Source organism: Convolutriloba macropyga, chromosome 4, assembly GCF_964194025.1.
Source record: "Convolutriloba macropyga chromosome 4, txConMacr16.3, whole genome shotgun sequence".
In the NCBI taxonomy this organism is placed as follows: Eukaryota; Metazoa; Xenacoelomorpha; order Acoela; family Convolutidae; genus Convolutriloba; species Convolutriloba macropyga.
The window spans coordinates 74,712,229-74,734,315 of record NC_134471.1 but is presented as its reverse complement, the minus strand read 5'-3'; the positions used below and the strand labels follow the sequence as shown (position 1 = coordinate 74,734,315).

The following is a 22,087-nucleotide window of genomic DNA, read 5'->3' as shown; positions in this document are numbered from 1 at the left end:
GGTATTTTTGAAAGAACTCAATCTAAGTATTTCATGGTACATTTATAAAATCCCCGATGGCAAAATATTAGGAATTGTCAGAAAAGCACCCATACTAAGTATTTTTAACCTGATTTCTAATGAAAACTCCGCGAAATTAAATAGAAAAAGAGCCGGGAGCAAACCGATGGCTTCCAAGATGGCAAAAAATTGTCGTCATTTGAGAATGATACATCTGGCATCCGTCGGTTATGTTATTTCATGATTTACAAAATCTACACGTAAAGAAGGATAAAATCGTGTATGCAGATGGTTGATGAGAGGGCTATCAGAATAACAGATCCGCATTATGAAGCTGGGGATAATCCCAGAGGATTGAGCATTAGACAATGAGAATTTAAAAATAAACTAACTGACTAAGAGCTCTTAATTTTTTAGAGGTTGAAACAAAAAATTAGCAGGAATAAAAATTGGAATGTAACATCCTAGAAAAAAATCAGATTTCAATTTTCCTGTTGTATTTCATAGCAACCAGTTAGCTTTGAACGAGTGAGCCTAAAAAGAGAAAACTGTTGTTACGATAACATTGTAGAATTTACAGGAATCTGGGCAGGTTCTGCGAATGATAAAAAAGTTAACTTGAACAACGTTTTTTTAACAATCGGTTTTTCACAATGAGTTCTAGTTCACGAAACAGATAGGCAAAAACCTAAGACTGAAACATAAACGTTTGATGATAACTACGGGGTGCAGAACCAATAAAAAATCAGATAACAAGTGGATCGAGTCCATCTATTTTCTGGTATGTAAACCGCTTAATTCAACAACTTTCTGTTGCGAAATGATCAGGGTAATTTTGAAAGAACTCAATCTATGTATTTGATGGTACATTTGTAAAGTCTCCGATGGCAGAATTTTAGGGATTGTCAGAAAAGCACCCATACTAAGTATTTCTAACCCAAAATTCTAATAAAACCCAGCAAAATTAAATAGAAAAGAGCCGGGAGCAAACCGATGGCTTCCACGATGGCAAAAATTGCCGTCGTTTGAGAATGATGCATCTTGTGTCCGTCGATTATTTTTTTTCATATTTTACAAAATCTACACCTAAAGAAGAATAAAATCTTTTATGCAGATGATTGATGATACGGCTATCGGAATAATAGATCCGCATTATGAAGCTGGGGATAATTCCAGATGATTGAGCATTAGACAATTAGAATTTAAAAACGAACTAATGGACTATGTGCTCTTAATTTGTTAGAGATTGAAACAAAAAAAAACTAGCAGAAATGAAAATTGGAGTTTAAGATCCTAGAAATATAGCAGAATTTATTTTTGATGCTGTATTTTATGGCAACCAGTTAGCTTTGAAAGAGTGAGCCTAAAAAGAAAAAAACTGTTGTTACGATAACATTGTAGACTTTACAGGAATCTGGACAGTTCAGTAAATGATGAAATGGTTAAATTGAACAACGTTTTTTTTAACAACCACTCTTTCAAACTGAGTTCTAGTTCATGAAACGGATAGGCAAAAACCTAAGACTGAAACATAAACGTTTGATTATAACTACAGTGTACAGAACCAAAAACAATCAGATGACGAGTTGATCGATTCCAGCTAATTTCTGGTAGGCAAGCCGTTTGTCTAGTTTTTTATTATCGATATTAAATTGTTCGTACGTTAAAAACACGCCTACAGGAGGCATTATACTTGGTTCAGGCTGCAAGTCTGCAAAAAGTTAAGCATAAATTGTTTTTCTCCTTTTCGTCAAATAATACATAGTTTGTCTTCATCAGAATTGCGTGAACTGTTGACTCAGATGAAAATCTCACAAAAGTGTTGTTTCGTTTTTTAATTTACATAAGTCAAAATGTTCACTTTTCGAATCTTACTTACCTCATTCACTGGTTCAGTTGAATGGAATATAGATGTTTTCAGCAACTTTATGTGAATACATTCAAGGTCAAATGGCAAAATCAAAAGACACGTGATTAACAAACAAAAAAAGACCGAGCACTAAGATTTAATGTTTCAAGACTTAGCGTTTTAAGTTAATAAAGTTCCTTAGAGTACCTTTACTGCTAATTGGTATTAAATTTAAGTTTAGTGCCCTTCAAATTAGAGGATAAATTTGCCATTTTTTATCGAATCCAATGAAACTGTAGAAACAATTAGCACACTTTTTGACACTTAAAATTTTTTCTCTTTTCGTCAAATTTTTTTCAACTGTCACATTGTTAACGTCGGCATTGGGACCATAGGCGACCAGTTTCCGAATATCTGCCTGCTAGGCAATGTTTAGTCTGCGTCTCCTCAATGCACGACCAAAGTTGTCCTGGAACCTCCAGTGCGCAACCCAGGGAGGTCTGACATCCCCAGTGTGTGATCAGAGCTACTATTCAAAAACTACTTTCTTTTTCGGTTCCGAAAAACAATTCTATGTAATTCAATAAGCAGTTTGTGTGATTACAGAAGCTGGAATGACGAAGATGTTCTACAAGATAGGCAGATGTATATCGCATTCGCCAGGAGTGATTGTGTTCTACTTCGTCACTGCCACGTGTCTAATCACCATTACTGCATTCGTGCTCAGAGGTAGGTTGTAACACAGACCAGGTTGAGGTGCCCAAATGAAGGTCGATATGTCGAGACCGAATTGAACCTACTTGGGAGTAGTCGTGCGTTCAAAATTACACGGACTGGAAAAAAATTAACGCACAAAAACCTCGACAGCTGTTTTCGAAAGCACCATAGTCTTTACATAGGCAACTTTGAACCCACGATAATCTGATCTTGAACGCTGAAAAAATTTTTGGGCGATCAAGATCAGACTATCCTGCGTGAAAAGTCCAAAACATGCATGGGCAAAATTCAAGGCTTCCCTGATCAAAAACACGTAGAATTGTATTGGGGCGCTGTCTTTTTTTTAAGATCTGTTCACACATTTTCATGATTTTTGAAGTCAAATTGGAGTAGTGATTTTGGTCAGGCCGAAACAGGAAGTGGAGCGAAAAAGCGAGTGGTTTTGCGGCATGAAATTTAGATCACAACCTGTTGTTAAAAAAGTGTGAACTTTATGGTCTTAGAGGCCATGTTTTGGAATTAATTACTTCATACCTTACTGACCGAAAGCAGTTTGTACTACACAACAGCCTAAGGTCTAGGGTTTTAGCAATAAACTGTGGGGTTCCACAAGGCTCAGTTTTAGGACCCATTTTGTTCCTTTTGTATATAAATGACATGCCGAAAGTCTGCCATACTCTTAAGGTCACTGTTTTTAGCTGATGACACCTGTTTGCATTGTAGTTACAATAACAAAAACATTGATTTCGTACAACAAGATCTAACCAAAATTGAGAAGTGGCTTGGTGAAAATGAACTAACGTTAAATCAACAAAAACCGTACTTGTTGACCCCAAGATCTCCATTGCTAACTAATAGGGCCAACTTTTCTTTCAACGGTGTGACTATTGCATATGCACAATGTGTCAAGTATTTGGGATAACATATTGATATGAAGCTAACTTTTAAAGAACATGTAAAGTTCGTTCAAAAAAAATTTTGGCAACCTTCAACCGCTATGATTTTTCAGACAGTTCGTAAGTCAAAAACGAATGCTGCATTTATACAAGATCTACATACAACCTGTTTTCCAATATAGAGTTCTAATATATGGCTCTGCTAATAAAACAGATCTCTTGGCGCTTGAAAAAATACATATACTGGTGTGGAGAATACTCTTTGGTGTTAAAAAGTCTAACTCAATTAACAACATAAGACAAAAGCATCGTTTACTATCAATACGTGAACTGCATGCTTATGAACTGATGAAGTGTCTGAGTAAAATTATAAGAAATGAACAAAAAACACAGAGTTAACTGAGGTCATTTCCAAAGATGAAATAGAAGTTATTACTATTGATTCAAAAAGAATCAAAACAATTAAAAATAGGTCAAAAGTCACTAAGCAAGAAAGCAAAATTCTTAAGTGGCGCTTACGCAAACTGTTTAATGTTTTAGTGAAATGGGATGTCAGCATTGTCTTAAAAATTGTTCAGTTTAAATCCAAACAACTGCCGCATTTACTTCATGATCTGAAAGATAATTATATTTGTGACAATGAGGAACTCAAAAAGGCTTTTTGGTAAGACTTTTGGTGTTTTTGTTGTTTCTGTATTATAATCAAAGATGAATTGTGTTTTTTCCTGTTCAGTTTTTAACTTTTGATTTAGTTCGGGGGATGTTTGTTGGAGGTAAAAAAAATCGTACAACCCATAAAGAAACAATTTGCTCTTAGGCACCACTTGAAAGGCTTAATGCCTTATTGGTGTCCTTTCAGATACATTTAGATACAAAAATTGTATTTACAGTATCTGAGAACAATTTATTATTATTATTATTAATTGTACGTCAGGACATGTCCTGCTATGTTTTATAAATTTGTCAAGATTTTTGTTAGAACCATATGACGTCACGACCACTTTTTGTTCATCCGTTCATGCAATTTAAACTGAAACGCGTGCGTGACTTCATTTTTCGTTCTTAGTGGAGCGAGTTTTTTTTTGTTCATTCGCGTGATTAAATTTTTGGGTCACACGTGACTTACCTCACTCTCAAATTGACCTCTATTTACTTCAATTCAAGGAGATGATTTCAAGTGAACGTGTCACTCTAAATGAAGGTTATTTAAGAGGAGCTGATAGAGGCAGCAATAACTTATACAGATTATTAGTAAAAAAATTACATCTCAGCCTTCAACGAAAAGACTATTTTTTGGTCTGTCTTTTTTATTGCTTTTTTTAAACTGCAGACCTACGAAGCTATTGTGGCTATTTTCTGGCAATCAGCCAGCTATGTTTTAGTTTTTGCAGCAGTTTTTGTTTTGAAAGGGTTAAACTAAGACGCATTGTCAGTTTTCGAGTGTTTGTCACTTTTTGACGTTTTAAGGATTGGTTTGACGTTGGTTTTTTTTTTGTTCATTTTTATCTGTTTAATTAGTTACGGGTTAATTGTTCTCAAACAAATTTTGTAGCAATTATATAATTAATAACCGCCGCCAGTCCCTCAGCGTCTATTATTTAGGCGTTCTACTTTTTACAACTCAAATCATTTAAATTGTTTTGGGGCGTTGTCTTTTTTACGACTCGAAGAAGAGTATTGGTTTTCTATCGGTCTTTTTCTACAGGACGTACTTTTGTTCATGTGGCGTTTTGACCTAAAAACGAAAGTGAGAAAAGCTGTCTTGTTGGACAGATTTATGCTATGCGAGAGAAATTTTTTGATCAAGCGTTCAGGGAATGACTTTTTCACTTTGAAAAATGTTTTCAATAGAAGGGCGCATATAGATAAAGGTTTTAAAACGTTTTCGTTTTTGAATCCGCTTGGCTCAATTTTTTAATTGCAGTAGTAGTTTTTGATTGGAGCTGCATTGTTATTTGACTTTCTGAAATTGATGCCAGAAAGTTTTGCAGAGCCTAATAATTCATTTCAAGTGTAAAATTGGCATATAATTTTTTAGATGATTTTTGGATTTTTTCATTTAAGTTTCTTCGTTTTTGGATCTTTGAAGGGATTTTTTGGCTGGGAAATCAGAGTATATGGCAAGTTTGTTTGACAAGGCGGGCTTCGAAAAACTTTTGAACCTGAGTACTTTTTTTGTTTTATAAAATTGTACACAAACTAACCGTTTTTGCAATTTTCATGCAATTCCTCTTTATTGTTTGTTTGCTTTTGGCCTAATTAGTAGAAAACGTCTAATGGTGCACAATTAATGGTCTAATATTGTGTTATTAAATAACAATTTTTGACTTTTAATACTTGAAAGTCAATGAAAATTTATTTATTAGTTAGAATTTTAATATTTATATAATTTTTTTAATATTTAGATATTATTTTGCAAAGATTTTTAGGTTTTCGAATCTCTTTAGTGTTTTTTTAATATAGAAAAATGAATGACTCTGTCAATTTTTTCTGCCATAATTGCTAAATAAAAATATACATATATTTTTGATCGATAATTTTTTGGATTGCGTTTAAAACACAATATAAAAGTAAAGTCAACATCGCAAAAAACAAGTGTTTCGGTTATATCGCCAAAAGAATCGGAGAGCAGAGAGAAGACAGAGCGAGAGATTTTTTTGTATCATTTTTTGAGAGAGAGCAAAAAAAAGTAGGTGTGAATAAATTTTTGCTAACCGAGCAAAAATTTTTGATCACGTGCGGACTTCAAAAAATTTTTTTTAGCAGACTACAATTGTTCAACCAATAATGTTTTTCATTATAATTTAAATAAGTGGTAGAATGTTTGGAAGCGTTTTGGAATATCTGAAGCCAATATTATTTTTTTGTATTGTTCTCCACTTTCTATAGCGTTTGAGAAGTTGTGTGTTTGATATGATTTTTTTTCGTTCTGGTGGTCTCTTTTTGATTGATATTTTTGGTTCATCTCGAGCAACTTTTTTCCGATTTATTGTATGCTATTTATGGTTTTTGCCTGTTTGTTCTGATCTTACGCTTCTCGTTGTAGTTTTTCATGATAACTTCCAAGTTATGAGTTGTTGTTTTTTTACGAAGTTTTACAGGTGTTGTTTCTGTGAGGCGACTCTTCAAGTCCAGATATGGTATTTTTCAATAAAATAATTTATAAATTCTAAAATTTCTAGAAATTTCTAATTTTTTTTCAGATATTTTGTTCCTGGAAGTTTCCAACAGTCTTTCGATATTTCTCTCCTCTATATTGGATGTATGACTGATCTATCACAAAATTTATAAACAGCTTGCGTCAAATATTGGGTGTGAACAATATTGAAGACTGGAGATCTTGAAAGCTATTTAGAATTTTGTTTAACTAAGTAAAACAATTTTCTAATTTTTTGTAGGTCTGCTTCGTTATTTTTGTTTTGTTCTTTATTACTTCTACCTTAAACAATGTGTATTTGATTGATGTACAAGATAATTTAATTAAGGTTTTTGCGGTTTCGTGGTTCAGAAATTTCATTTAGCATTTCTAGAGAGTTTTTTTTAGATAACGTTACTCTTGGGTTTTGTCAGTTATCATCTCTTTTGACTTTCTCTTTATGAATCTTTTTTATGATTTCGTCTGTTAATTGCAAAAATTTTGCTGCAATTTACCTGTAATTACAGTGTTTTTTACCAATAGTTTTTTATTTTGGAGTCGCATCTTAAATAAAGTTTTTTTCAGATGCTTTATCTGTTTTTGTCAGTTAGTCTTCTCATAAAATTTTTCCTATTTTTTTTTAAAAATTTAGTATAATCAATTAGAATGCGCTTTAGTTAAGTGATGTTGGTCATTTTTCGATTTCGAGTTGCTTCCGGAGTTATTCCGGCCATGTTTCTTTAAAATCTGTTCACAGTTTCATGATTTTTGAAGTTAAATCAGACTAGTGATTTTGGTCTTGCCGAAACAGAAAGACTTTGCGGCGTGAAATTTGCTCTCTCGCTATTGAATCTTTGTTCACATGCGGCGATTTCACTTTGATTTTTACTGATTTTTTTCATTTTTTTATCGCATTTTTTTCTTAGCGGTTTTCCCAATCCATTAATAGTTCATTCTAGGCCTCAGTCCATTAATAGTTCATTCTAGGCCTCAATCCAATAATAGTTCATTCTAGGCCTTGATTTTTTGTTTGAGCCAAATTTCCTTTTCTCACTAGTGGTTCTTTGTTCAAATGTGGCATTTTAACTTTGATTTTCTGTTTTCTGAAATTTTTTTCAGATTTTTTTTTGGAAATGGTTTCCCCAATTCATTCATAGTCCGTTCTAGGTATGATCTTTTGTATAGTCAATGAAAATTCTTAGAATTGTACGTCAGGACTTGTACTGCTATGTTTTTTAATTCGCTTTAACTTTTGATCACGTTTTTCGTTTTACATAAATCACGATTTTCATCTTTGACTTCCGACCGACTTACTTTACTCATTTTTTCAACTGAATGGATTTTTTAAATACTTTAAATTCTTTAATGCATTCAATTGCGCAATGTGGTGAATACTGTCGAAGTCAAAAGATCAAAATCAAAAGAGACGGGTTAAACTGATAAAGCCTGTCATTAAGTCATTGAGGATTAGGTTATCAAAGTTCATTAGAGTGTTTGCTAGCTGACATTTGTGTTAAACTTATTAGCATTCAGTTTGGAAGCTGAATTAAGTATAGTTTTAGAATCCAACTGAAACTGCACGCAAAATTAGAAAACTTTTTGAAACTGAAAAAAAAACAGAAAAAATGTGGTCAATTTATCTCTTCTTTTTTTCTTTTTCTGTTTCAATCCCGATCTGCATCAAGCACGTCAACGGCGGCTATATTCCGGCAACCTGTGGGCTATCTTTATATGAGTGGCGCTGTCCTTTTAATGAATTTTTTGGCTTCATTGATTTTTCTTCTGTACCTTTCGCCCTCAAAAACGGGACAAACAAGTAACCGGTTTACTTTAATAACTTCTAAGTATACAATTCAACCAAAACGTTTTGGTGATATAAATTCGCGGTGCGAAGGTGGTATTAGAATTTTAACCCCTCCAGTTCAAGCCCGTTACACCGTGTCAATACCTCTCTAACGGTTACCCCCCCCCCCCCCCCGCAATCGCCACACCAGCAGCCCGCAGCCCCCATCCTCACCACAGCGCTCACTCTTCAATTAAACCTCCCTAAACCGTAGTTAGATACAAACGAAGCCAACCGTTCGTCCGCCAGTTGTTTGAGAACAATTCGCCCTGTCTCCAGACTTTAGATGATTTTCTTTTAAAAGTACTACGACCTTCTTTATTTGAATGGCCGTTAATAGATTTGTTTTAATGTCAGTTTTTTGATCAGATATTTCTCTTTGATTATATGTGACACTTATTCAGCCCTATTATATTATTTTCAGTTCTATGTCATCAATAAAATTAACCGAACTTTGAGTTTTAACTGATCATTGCCAATTTGTGTTCGCCACAAGTTTTGGGTTCTTCTTTAGTTGCGGTGATTGACTGAAAAAAACAACCACATATGCAAATTTCTGAAAAAACTGTGCAACAAACCGCTAGCACGAAACTAAAATAAAAAAAAATATTACGAGTTTTTTCATTAATTGATAAGATTAGTGAGTTCTACAGGATTGATTTGTGACCAAGGTTTATTCCAAAAAAGTTAAAACTCTTAATTTGAATTGCTAATGCAAATTTCTCATTTTTTCAGGCCACTTATAACAGAATGCGGACGAGTTTTTTAGTTTGCTGTTATTGCTTTGCCAAACAAAGGAAAAAACCAAGTCCTCTTCTTAAAGGTAATTTTGCGCAAAACTTTATTTCATTTTCGCTCAAGAAAAAGTTTTGGTATCAGTTTTGTGTTCAGAAATTAATTATAGCTCATTTATCACACTAAATCAAACAAATTTGGCTCTTTAAAGGCAAAGAAAAATTTTTCGGCAGTAAAAAAATACTCTTTACGTAGCAAGACTAGAATGCATATTATAGCTAGATATGTAGCTCAAATACTTGATTATAGATTTAATTTAAAAATTTGGAGGAAAACAAATGTTTTTCTTTTGTTTTTTATGGTTTTTATCTTTGCTCAGCCAGTTAGTCCTTAATTGTACTTAACTGTTTCGCAACTGACTTAAAATAATTTTTTATGTCCCAACTGCTGCAAGGATTGCTCGTTGTTTTCTGACAACATATAAAAAGTTGTAATCAATGCTCTCAGAAAACAGCAAATTCGGTGCCCAATTTGTACCACTGCCTTTCAGTTTTTAATTACCGCAAAGCGATAGCGGCTATTATTGGGGACATCGTGGTTTCTTTTTAACTAATCGTTTTAATCGATAATTGGTGCACCCATTGATTTTTTCAATTTCAGTGACTTCTACTGCTTTGCAGCTAAAATTTGTGTCATTTGTTCTGCTTTTAGGTCAATTGCGTGACTTAACTCACTCAAAAAATTATTTCTGAACTCAATTAATGACCTTTATGTTTCATGAACATTTACTAGTTAAAGATCAATAGTGTGCATCGATGTAGTACCAAACATATATGCCCTAATTCTTGAGTTTTAGAGTCTTGAGTTTTTGATTGCTATTATTAAATTTGAAAAAAACTCTTTTAGGGCTTTTTCCTTATAGAGCGTATGTTTCTCATAAAATTACAGTCCAAATCTAACCCAAAAAGATTGGTGGGCTATTAAAGGACTGATGGTCAATCTGTCTATCTTATTTCTTTAGTTGTTCAAATTTCTTGAAAAGCCACAAGCTTCTATCGCGGATATTTATACGCGGATATTATCGCGTATAGATTGGCTATTTTAATAATATTTATTGCCCAGATCAGGCGTTGTGAACAAATGCAAGGTGTGAATCAGGCAAAAAAAACTTTTAAAGATGTTTCATTATGGGCATCAATGAAGGGAGCTTGACAGGATTATCGTCACTTGTATTCACGGATAAACTTAGCCTACTTCTACGACTTTCTGCTTTCAGTTAGCATAAAACCTTATTGCTCAACTTTAATTAGTAATTACTTGAGACCCAATTCAGAGAATTAATTTTCTGGTGATCAGTGATGTGATTCGTGTCAAAACTGTCTTTTTAATCAATTAATTGCACAACGAAGGACTTTTCTGAAATTAATCACCAATTAGGCCTTCTTTCATTTCGGTCAAGTTGACAAGTTGACATCCGCGATTAGTAACCGTGGGCAACAGTGGTGGCGTGTAAAATAGTAACAAGGGTTGTGGATCTTAAACTATGGTCAGGGGAGTAAATTTCCTCAAGGAATCAGAGTTTTTCCATGTAGTGACATTTCGTCACTACATAAGAGGGCGCAACATCTAATTGTCTAATTCAGGTCACAGCTTGCACTGAATTTGTCTGATTCAGAGATAATTCAGTGATTCATTCTGATTTATGCTCCGATTCAGAAGAATAAAGAATATTTTCTCTGAGTTTGCTCTGATTCAGATAAATTCAGAAATCACTTCAGAGTGGGTTCTGAAATCCTTCTGAATCAGTTCTGAATCATGAAGTTTCTCTGAAATTGTTCTGAATCAGTGCTGATTGACGCTGAACCTTGGGTACGGGAACAGTTTTTCAATTTGGTCTCCGAGATTGGCTACCGATGAAAACTGAAACTGTGAAAAATCGGAGAGATAAATTCTGATACAATGCTGAATAATACTTTATTCTTTAGATAATATAGCCATTTTTTGAAACGGTTTTACCAGCCATTTCAAGCCAGAAATTTTCGCTACCGTTTGCAAGATATATCTCACTGTTGGAATCCTTGACGGTTATTGGACTGCCGACAAATCTCCTAATATCCTTAATTAAATGTATACATAGGCATTGAGTTGGAAGAATTGGACGAACTGTTTCGTACGAAAGAAGCCAGGAGGCGCAACAACCTTCTCAAAGAAATCTTTGACAACTGGCGCAAATACGGAAAGGTACAACTGCAATTTACTCTCCGATTACAAATTTGCATACAGTCTGTTCCACGTAGTCTTTCTCGGGTAGCTTTGCATGAAAAGACTTTTATGACACTTGTTTATATATTCACTATAATTGAATCCCCTTCTTACTTAAACCCCAATCCCTAGTCACTCCATCCCACCCCCTCAGTAAAGCTAAAGCTAGCATTCCTAAGCCACAGCCAGATAATGACCAAGCCAACCGCCAACCCGTGGTTGGAAAGCAATTCCCCGACCTCAGCCTGTTACGTTTGGTTGCTTAGGGCAATTTGTTAATTGCTCTCAAACGACGTTTGTAGGAATTATATTAGTCCTGTTGGTCTTTTTTTATGCGCTTTTTCGATTGCACGATTTTTCGTCTGACCCATTTGACTTGTCGTCCTCAAAAACGGGACAAACAGGTAGCGCCCAGCGGGCATTAGGTCCTCTTAAAGCCTTTCAGCTCACTAGTCTCCAAGTACGCCATTCACAGAAAACGATTTGGAGACTTATACTTATGGTGTGAAGGACGGTTCTTAGAGATTGAAGCCCCCCCCCACTGGTTTTGTGTCTGCTTGTTCAGATTGATGCTCGTTTGCCGAATTTTCGCGTGCTTCGAAATCAAAATTTTCATGTGTTTATGTCCAGATTTTTGTGCGTTTATCAGCAGAGAGTTCACTGAATTCACTCTACACAACGTATAAAGCACAATCTATTTTTTCCAGTTTTACCAACTTTCTTCTTGTTTTAATTTTGAAAATTTGTAAATCAATGTAGGCCGTAAGTTCGTAGTTATTTTGGAAATCCAATAGGGAATTGTTTTGATTAAATTTTTGCCTTTACCTTTCAAAGACTTTTGTTCTATCATTTTGTTTGTTCCAATAACATTTTCAGTTCTTTCTAGTTTTTATAAAAAACTTTATTCCATATAGATTCTATTTAATAACATTGTGATTAATAGCCGCAAAGCGAAAGCAGCTATTATTGGGGACATCATGTTTTTTTTTAATTCGTTGATTTCAACGATGATTCTTGCCTCACTAAAAAGTGACTTCTGAACTCGCTTAATGAACTCTGAATTTTATAAACTTTTACTACTTAAGGTCAACAGCGTGCATCTAAGAATTGCCAAACGTATATTCATAATACCTGAGTATTAGAGTCTTGAGTTTTTGATATGAAATATTGATTTTGAAAAAGCTTCATTAGGGCTTTCTTCTTATAGAGCGTATGTGTCTCATAAAAATGACAGTACTTCGAATCTAACCAAACACTCTAGTGGTTTATTAAGGGACTGGCATTGAATCTGTTTATCTTATTTCTTTTGTTGTTTCAATTAATGGAAGGCCATAAGTGTCTATCGCGGCTATTTTACTGCAATGTGCCGGCTATGTTTCCAGTTGATTAAAATTTGTAAATGGGAAAAAACGCGCTGCTAAAAAATGAAAAATATAAGAGAGATGCTGTTTTGAAAGACTCAATTTGGAAGCAGATTTCGACAAACCTCTTTTTTTGTTTTTTAATGTTTTTTTTGTCTTTCTTCGTGTTTGATGTGATATTATATGTTTATGTTAATTTCAGACAAATTGAGTGAATTTGATTAAAAAGTGTTTAAGTGGTTCAATTGTTTCGGTTTTTAGAGGTTTTGTATGAGATTCATTTATTCTTATTATCTGTTAGGTTAAGACCAATAATTATGTATCCCCATCTCAAAAGAGTGGTAGCCAACGTATTAGGAAATTTATGTGCCTCACGTTGCCGAAATTTAAATGTATTTAATTTTTAGAGTTGTGAAACCTTCTGGTCTTCATTTGCAGGGATGAGTTCCAGCCCCCATGCTTTTCTTTAGTCTCGATCTTAACGCACAAAAATCTGGAAAGAACGCACTAAATCTGATAATGAAATCACGTTAAAACACTCACGAGCATATTTTAAAATGCTGAAAGTCTGCAGTGCCAGAACTTTCTACTTAGCCAGAATTTATTTTCGTCATTTTAAAACGTGCGCGCTTCGTGTTTTAAGCATGGTTACGTGACTCTGCAGAAGTCATGTCAAAATTCTGACTTGAAATCTCGAACCGCTTTGTGGTTCTAAATAAAAGGCAGAAATTCTTAGTGACTTTAAGAAGAGTCACGTAACCATTACTTAAAAAACAGACTTTCGTGCGTTTATGTTTATCATGCATTTTAGTAAGTTAGTTTGGTTTCAGAACGGTCGTGCCAAGGAGACGACTCCCCTGATGGTTGCCATGTATCAGATTATGACCAATTTCACAGGACAACTATTCGGTTTGTGGACCTGTAAAATATTCTTATAGAATTTTTACGGCAAACTATTCTTGAATCTTTTCCGTTTTTGGCCCCCCAGTACGTTATTCAACTCCTAGTTACAGAGCACAGAGCACGTGCCATTACATTGTAAATTATGATGTAAAAATATGACATGTGCGTCTGGGGGGTGCAAATAATATGCACCCACTAAGCTGGGAGGGGGGGCACAAACTGAAAAGATCCCTATTCTTTTGTTTCAATGGAAACCAACGTAGGCTTTCCAATGGAACTTCTTTTGAAAATGATTGCATAACTTGATTGTGTAGAGCTCAGTAAGTTCTTATAATGATTTCATGATTCGAAAACATGCAGCAATTCAAGTTTTAGTTAGGCTCAACCCAATGAATTAGATATCCTAGGGTGAATTACAAAACAAAACGAAATAAAGTGTGTTCAATCTTTTTTTGTCAACTGCGATCTGATAAAAACCCTAAAAAATTTTAGGATCTTTTCCGTTTGTGCCCCCCAGTACGTTATGCTCCCCCCAGTGACAGAGCACGTGTCATTACATAGTAAATCATTATGTAAAAATATTGCACGTGCGTCTGGGGGTTGCAAATAATATGCACCCACTAAGCTGGGGGGGGGGGGGGCACAAACGGAAAAGATCCAAATTTTATTTCCATAAGGCTCTCAAAAACGTCTCGACTAAAAGTTATTGTTTTCCACCTATCATAATCAACAAGAACTCTGATTTCTTAAGAAGATATAAAGAAAGTCATTTACAGACTTGCATCTATTCGACATCAAGAATGCAGAAAACAAAAATACAAAAAACTTGCAATAAAACGTCTATATTACTTGAAGGATCTTTTCCGTTTGTGCCCCCCCCCCCGAGTACGTTATGCTCCATTACAATTATGCCCCTGAACACGCGCCATTACATAGTAAACCATTATGTAAAAATATGTCACGTGAGTCTGGGGATGCAAATAATATGCACCCACTAAGCTGGGGGGGGGGGGGGGGGAGCAAGCGGAAAGAGGGGGAGCAAGAGCAAAGCTACTTGAATGTATCCTGCAAACGATCAAAGAAGCTGTTTTCAAAGAATAAATTTAAATGTAAGATTCTAACAAGATTGCAACAGTAGCAACGTCTTACAACAACTCAGATCTCCAAATTAGCTTGAGAAGGTCATTTGCCGACTTTTTAATTCTTGAGGTTTTGAACCAGGATAACAAATTTTCATTGCAGTTTACTTTATTTTGAACAATTTCAGAGGCGGTGGCCACCATACTGGACATGGATGAAGTGTGCACTTACGTGGAATTTGTTCCCACCTTTTCCTCAAACATTTTCTTCAGAGAGCTCAAAGGTTCGTATTCGTGAGTGTCCCACTTTTTAAGCCCTAGTGTCACGAAACAAAAATATCTAAACTTAGCTTAAAAAACTATCTAAACATCAGAGCACATGAAACTGCCTCGTTTACTTTGGGAAACACATTCAACTCAATTAACGTATTATGCAATATTAGACAATCAGTTGATCAAATTTTCAAAAAGACTTTCTCCCGACTACACGTAACAATCAATGCATATTTAAACATGTTTTCCGAAAAAAAAATAGAATTCTGATGAAAAATGTGAAACAAATGGGGATTCTGGTGAAAAAAACAATTCAGGAATTCTGATGAAAAATGTGAAAAAAATGGGAATTCTGGTGAAAAAAACAATTCAGAGTTCTAATATAAAAAGCAATTTTGTCAACTCACAGGGTTCGACAGTGACAAGACAATATGTGGCAGAAATGAGTTTCGTAAACTGGCGGGGTGGTTGAGAGACATGTCCAACTACGACATGAAAGACATGAAGAAATACAACAACGCCACTGCCAGAAACCAAACCATAGACGCCATCAAGAAGGGCGCCCCATCATTATGTGAGTTTATATACTAAATCTAATTATAACAAAAAATCTCGTACCTTATTCATAACTCATTGGTTCGTCAATTTTTCTCACTTAACCACTCATATTATGCCACAAAACGCGCACACTATGGGGCTTTTTTGCGGACTGCAGTGACAACAACGTCATGGCAGCCCGGGTTGTTATTTCTTACACACTTAATAAAGTTGAGGCAGTTTTACCTTAAAAAAGATCCTAACTCTAAGATCTTAACTGTTAGCTTAAAAATTGATGTTACCTTAAAATTAGGGTAAGTTAGGGTAAACAATTAAGCTAAGTTAGCGTAAAGTTAGGGCAAAATTAACAGCACAGTTTAGGGTAATGTTTTTAATTGCTCTCAAACGAAGTTTGCAGCAATTATATTAGTCCTTTTGGTCTTTTTTAATGCGATTTTTCGTTTGACCAATTTTTCGTCTGACGCTTTTGACTTTTCGTCCGCAAAAACGGGATAAACAGGTACCGCCCAGCGGGCATTAAGTTCTCTTAGAGTCTTTCAGCTGTTTCAGCTCAAACTGTTTTTGAGACTTATATTTATACTTATGGTGTGAAGGGCGGTTCTTAGAGGTTGAGACACCCCCCCCCCCCCGTTTTGAACTCCACCCCCCACCGCGCTGCCCCTCCCCAACCCAGTGTTGCCCCCCATCAGCCCAGGTGCACCCCCCTCCCCCCCCCCGTGGCTAGCTACTGATGAAGCCAACCGCTCGCCGGTCGTTTGAGAGCAATTCACCCGACGTTAGGCGGTTATATTAAGTTAATTTTAGTTTAAGTTTTAAGTTAAGTTAGGTGGTGAGGGCTTAACTTTTCAGGTAAAGTTCAGGTAAAGTGGAGGTAAAAACTGCTGGAGTTAAGGCAAGTGAAGATAAGTTACCGTAATTATATTTAGTGTGTAGTAGTCATACAATTGTTGTCGTACAGTGATGTCGCACAAGTCATACGCTATTTAGTAGGAGATCATATAAGAGACCACTATCATCATATTACTAGAATTCGGGAAATTTGTCTCACTTTATTTGTAATTATCACATTATAATAAGTTTTAAGATGAATTTAGTAGGACACTTTCCTTGTTTCCGTTTTCCATTCCACCATACTAACAAAGACGTTGTAATTTGTGATGTGGTAAGTTAGAGAGAGGTATTAGAGATCTTTCGGGGATACTATCGACATAATTTACTCTTTTTTAAAACTCAGTTGAAATTACTGTGATGGCCACATGATGTTTACATTATGATAAGAAAACTATTCCACACCTTGAATAACGAAGAAACTCAAAAACCCTAGTACTTGTGGTTATTGTTGACTAAAAATATATGATTGATCTTTCTAGTAAAAACGTAAAAACCGAGTAAAGCTCGTCTTCATATGCCAAGCAAACCTCTTTCCGTGCATCCATCCAATATCTTACCAAAGCATTTGTTTTCAAGCATTGACTGTTCTTGAGTCCACCAAAAGTGTTTTCAGTTTTTTAAATTGCTCTTAGTATAAATCCTACTGGTTTTATCCAAACTTTAATACTACCATCTTTGCGTCTGATAGTCTTTTTGTCTGACCAATTGACTTATTGTCCTCAAAAACGAGATAATCAGTTAAAAACCCAGAGGTCACTAATTTATCTTAGATCAATACGGATCTCTAGTCTCCAAATAGGCGATTCACCTAAACTGTTTAGGAGACGATATAAATTCATGGGGTGAAGGGCGGTTCTTAGAGTTTGTCCCCTTCCTCCTACTTTGCCTTCCCCCTTCCCTCGACCACCAACAAACACCACCACCACCACCGCCACCAACCCACTATGGCCCCTCCCCGTATCCCCACTTGTTCGGGCCCATCCGCATTCACCACCTCCCTCCCCATGCTGAACCCGGCCATGTTCCCTCAATTAAGCTAAAATTTGCCTCCCTATCCGCAGCTAGTTACTGACGAAGTGAATTGTTCGCCAGCCGTTAGTAGGCTATGTTTATACTACTGAAAGATTTTGTTGCTGAAAAAGACACGCAGGAAAGCTAAATAGGATAATCCAGACTGATGAAATTTCACCCAAGGTGTTAGAATTTTGATTCGAGTTGAAGACTTAAACTTAGTATTATTAGAAAGTTTAACTTACCAAATTAATCTGACAGAGGTAAATTGATTCAAGTCACCAATACTGATATAAATGAATCTTCAAGAAATGGTGCTCTGAACCAATACTCGGTTCAAACTGATGATTCTAGATAACTATTATTAGAGTTAGATTAATTGATGTAAAATCTTCCCAGCATGTATTAAATGATTATGATATCTCTGGAAATGTGAATGGATTCTTAGAAAAGTGCAAAAGCATTCCATTTATAGTTCCCTTCGCGACTGATTTGCAGAAGCAAACCACATTGGGTAACACTTGCGACCCCCACTATAAATCATGGTGCTAAGATTAGTTTTTTATCTTGACTTTCTCACACTGATAATGGGTATATATCAGATCTCTCCCGTATATCTCTAAATTCTACAGTAAAATATCATTCTTGTTATTCTCTCATTTTGAGAAATTAATTTTTTCTACTTAGTTAAAAACGCTTTTTTTTCCGCTAGCAAAAACCCATAACCCAACATGTTATGGGCCCAGCAATTTTCTAAGTCTTAAAACTAATTTCTAAAAAAAATAAATTGTTGTTGACAGTCATAATCCTATTATGCTTAGTACTTTTCTTTTCACAACTGTTTTGCCTGCTCAAACTACGATGGATCAACAGACAGTGAAGCTGCTGACCTACACAGGAAAGGCACAGGACTTTCCAATCCGGAACACAAGGTTTGTGGCAATGATGCAGACGAAGGGACTCTACAAATCACTACTTGGGACAGAGGAGCAACCCAACGAGACTGCAACACTAGCCAATGGGGCGAGCAATGATGAAAAAAAGAACCACAAGGTGCTGAAGGATGCATATGAGAAGGAAGTTGCAGACATCAAGGAGAAACGAAACAATGTGTGGTGCCATCTTTCACTGACTCTAGATGCAACAACCCTCATGCTGATGAGACATGACTGTATGGGAGATGACGGCATCGGAGATGAAGCAAAGACTTGGAAGCTTTTGCAAGAGAGATTTCAGAGTGTGGAGACGCGGACCGTGGTGAAGTTGTTGGCACAGCTTGCTCGGCTGCAGCTCGAGGATGCTGAGGATTTGGATGGCTTCTTCATCAGAGGACAGGAGTTGCTCACAAGGCTACAAGAAGCAGGGGAAGCAGTCTCAGAGACCCTCTTCAACGCCTTGGTCCACAATGGTCTGCCAATGAAGTGACTTCAAGAAGGGACCCAAGAAAGGAAACTGCTTTGTGTTTGGGATCCCTGGACACTTTGCCAAGGACTGCAGGAGGAAGGAGACAGCCTAATGCAGCAAGTGTGGTGAGAAAGTTCACCTAGACAGAGCATGCAAGAGACAAAGAGATGGAGGCAAACAGGATTCAGTGGCAATGAGTCCAACATTGGCTTAACCAGACGAGGAATACTGGGCAGCTCTTACCCAGTGGAATACAGCAGACATGCTAGTGGACAGTGGTTGTACAGATCACATAGTGGCGAACATCGATGCGTTCCTGGACTTTGTGCTCAATCAATCAGTGGTCAAATATCCCAACGGAGAGGCTTCCAGAGTGGTTGGCAGAGGCTGTGTGAGGATCAGCATATCCTCAAACAAAAGGGAGTTCCAATGCAAACTCAAAAATGTTTTGTGTGTGCCGGACTATTCTTCAAACCTCCTATCAGTCTCAAGATGCACGGAGTGGGGACATAGCTTCACTTTCGAGAAAAGAAACAACTGCATTAAACTCCAGAAGGGAACTCGGGTAAAACTAACACAAGAAAATAATTTGGTTTACTTACCCTGCAGGGTTCTAGATTTCAAGATGTTTTCCAGCAGCGTGAAACTTGACAGTGCAAGGAAGTGGCACAGAGGATTGGGTCATTTGAGTCAAGCGAATGTGGTCAGGAATGCACCAAAGAAAGTGGGGGAACTCGATGATGTATGCAATGTGTGTGCATTGGCCAAGATCACAAAGACTCCAGTACCAAGAGTGGCAGAGACCAAAGCAGAAAAGAAGCTGGAGAGGTTGTTCACAGACGTAATGGGACCTTTCAGAGTAGAGTCACTGTAAGGGTTCCGGTTCTGCATAGTGTTTGCAGACCAGTACAAGAAGTTTGTGTTTGTGGACTTGCTTAAGGCAAAGAGTGAAGCACTGGCCAGTCTGAACAAATTTTTTCTCAGTGTTGGGACGCCCAAGAAGCTGAGGCAAGACAATGCGAAGGAGTTTCTCTCAGAGCAGTTCAAGATATACTGCTTAGATGAAGGCATTCTAGAGAAGAAGACCTTACCAGAGACGCCACAACAGAAGAGGTTAGCTGAGAGGTGCAACAGGACACTGCTGGAGATGGCAAGATGTTAGCTCATTGACTCAGGACTTCCCAAGATGATGTGGGGAGCAGCAATTCTTCACGCAACAAGGATCAGAAACTTGGTTGTGAGACAAGAAGAAGAAAAATGCCCAGCAGAGCTGATGCGAGGTAAAAAAAACGTGAGCTTTCAATTAGTAAACTATCTATTTTTGATTGCATAGTCTTCATGAGGAAGCGGGACAGAGATGTCAGCAAACTTGAACCCAAGGCACTGGAAGGAAAGTTTGTGGGTTACACTGAAGGAGAAAACGGATACCTGGTGTACGTACACAACACACGCAAGGTTGTGGCAGTTCGAGATGTGATCATCAAGGAATCCGAAGTGGGCTCAATCCCTGACAGCACAGAGACGCCCGACCTACTAGATGAGGGGTCACAGCAACTGGGGATCTGGCATCCAGATGATGGTCATCAAGACGATGGCAACAAGGAGGAGCAGGGCAGATCTACTGCAAAAAATGTGAGAGTGGCATGACGCAGAGAGCGTGAACATTCAAGAAACGACACTGAGACGAGATGCCTCAGATGTTGAGGAAGCAGCACTGGATGAAGAATCTACTGCAACAAGAGAGTCTCAGAGACTCTGAGTCACTGGAAGATAGTGAAACGGAGGACTCCTCACAGACAGTTGGCTTCTTTGAAGAGGCACTGGAGCAAGCGGACAGCGCAGAGCCCAGACGAGGGACACGAGCAAGGAATGTTCCGCAATTTTTTGGAGAAGTCAGGACCCATCTTGTTCTGACTGAGGGTAACTAAGTGGAACCCAAAACAGTATACGAAGCCAAGCAAGCTGACGAATTGGACCAGTGGTACCAGGCAATGAATGGCGAGGTCAAAGCACTCCAAGACAACAAGACTAGGGACCTAGTGAGACCACCCACAGACAGGGACGTCATACCGGGCAAATGGGTCTACAAAGTGAAATTGGGACCCAGTGGTCAAGTCGACAAATACAAAGCACTTTATGTGGCAAAAAGCTTCAAACAAGTGGAAGGACTGGACAACTTTGAGACTTTTGCGCCTACTTGTAAGCAAGAGACATTCAGGATTCTACTTCAGTTATCAGCAAAGCAGGGCCTTGTGATGCACCAATTTGATGTCAAGACTGCTTTCCTGCTCTCACCAATCGAGGCAGAAGTGTATCTGGAACAGCCACAGGAGTTTGTAAAAAGCGGATCAGAAGGGGAGAAGTTAGTATGTCGGCTAAATAAATCAATTTATGGTTTGAAACAGGTTGCTAACAACTGGTACAAAGAGATGGCAAACTTCTTACTGAGACAGGGGTTCACCAGAAGCAGGAACAATCACTGCTTGTTCGCAAGATCAGAGGTAGAGGATCACACCTTCATCTTGGTTCGGATTGACGACGTCATAGTAGCATCAAGAAGTATGACAGTGATCTCCGATGTCAAGAAGGCACTAGAGGCAACATTTCACATGGAAGACAGAGGGAGACTACTCTGGTTTCTAGGCCTTAAAATCAGACAAGAAGAGGGCCAAGTCACAGTCCACCAAGGACGCTACATAGAAACAATGACTGAGCGGTTTCAAATGGATCAAAGCAAAACCTCGAGAACTCCAGCTGATTTGAATTTGAAACTTCAGACAACACAGAACGGAGATGAAGAAGTGGACCAGAGGATCTACAGAAGCTTGGTTGGATCACTTCTCTATCTGGCCAAACAGACGAGGCCATTAATCTGACAGAGGTAAAATAATTCAAGTCATCAATACTGATATTAATGAATCTTCAAGAAATGGTGCTGTGAACCAATACTCGGTTCAAACTGACGATTCTAGATAACTAATATTAGAGTTAGATCACTGCTTGTTCGCAAAATCAGAGGCAGAGGATCACACCTTCATCTTGGTTTGGGTTGCCCACATCATGGTAGCATCAAGAAGTATGACAGTGATCTCCGATGTCAAGAAGGCACTAGAGGCAACATTTCAAATGGAAGACAGAGGGAGACTACTCTGATTTCTGGGCTTTAGAA

The 22,087-nt window shown here is 37.1% G+C and overlaps 1 protein-coding gene across 5 annotated transcripts in view; it reads left to right on the top strand.

The window, feature by feature from the left end:
• The window catches only part of LOC142338672 (patched-related protein 18-like), a 108,885-nt gene that overhangs the window by 3,423 nt on the left and 83,375 nt on the right, over positions 1-22,087 (top strand). For all 5 annotated transcript variants that reach the window (XR_012758997.1, XM_075388536.1, XM_075388537.1 and 2 more), the window contains exons 2-6: positions 2,456-2,578; positions 11,314-11,417; positions 13,630-13,708; positions 14,970-15,065; positions 15,464-15,628. Coding sequence is in view for 4 of the 5 variants with exons in the window: in XM_075388536.1 (XP_075244651.1) it covers positions 2,456-2,578; positions 11,314-11,417; positions 13,630-13,708; positions 14,970-15,065; positions 15,464-15,628 (567 nt within the window). In the remaining variant the exon portion in view is untranslated. The remainder of the gene's footprint in view (positions 1-2,455; positions 2,579-11,313; positions 11,418-13,629; positions 13,709-14,969; positions 15,066-15,463; positions 15,629-22,087) is intronic.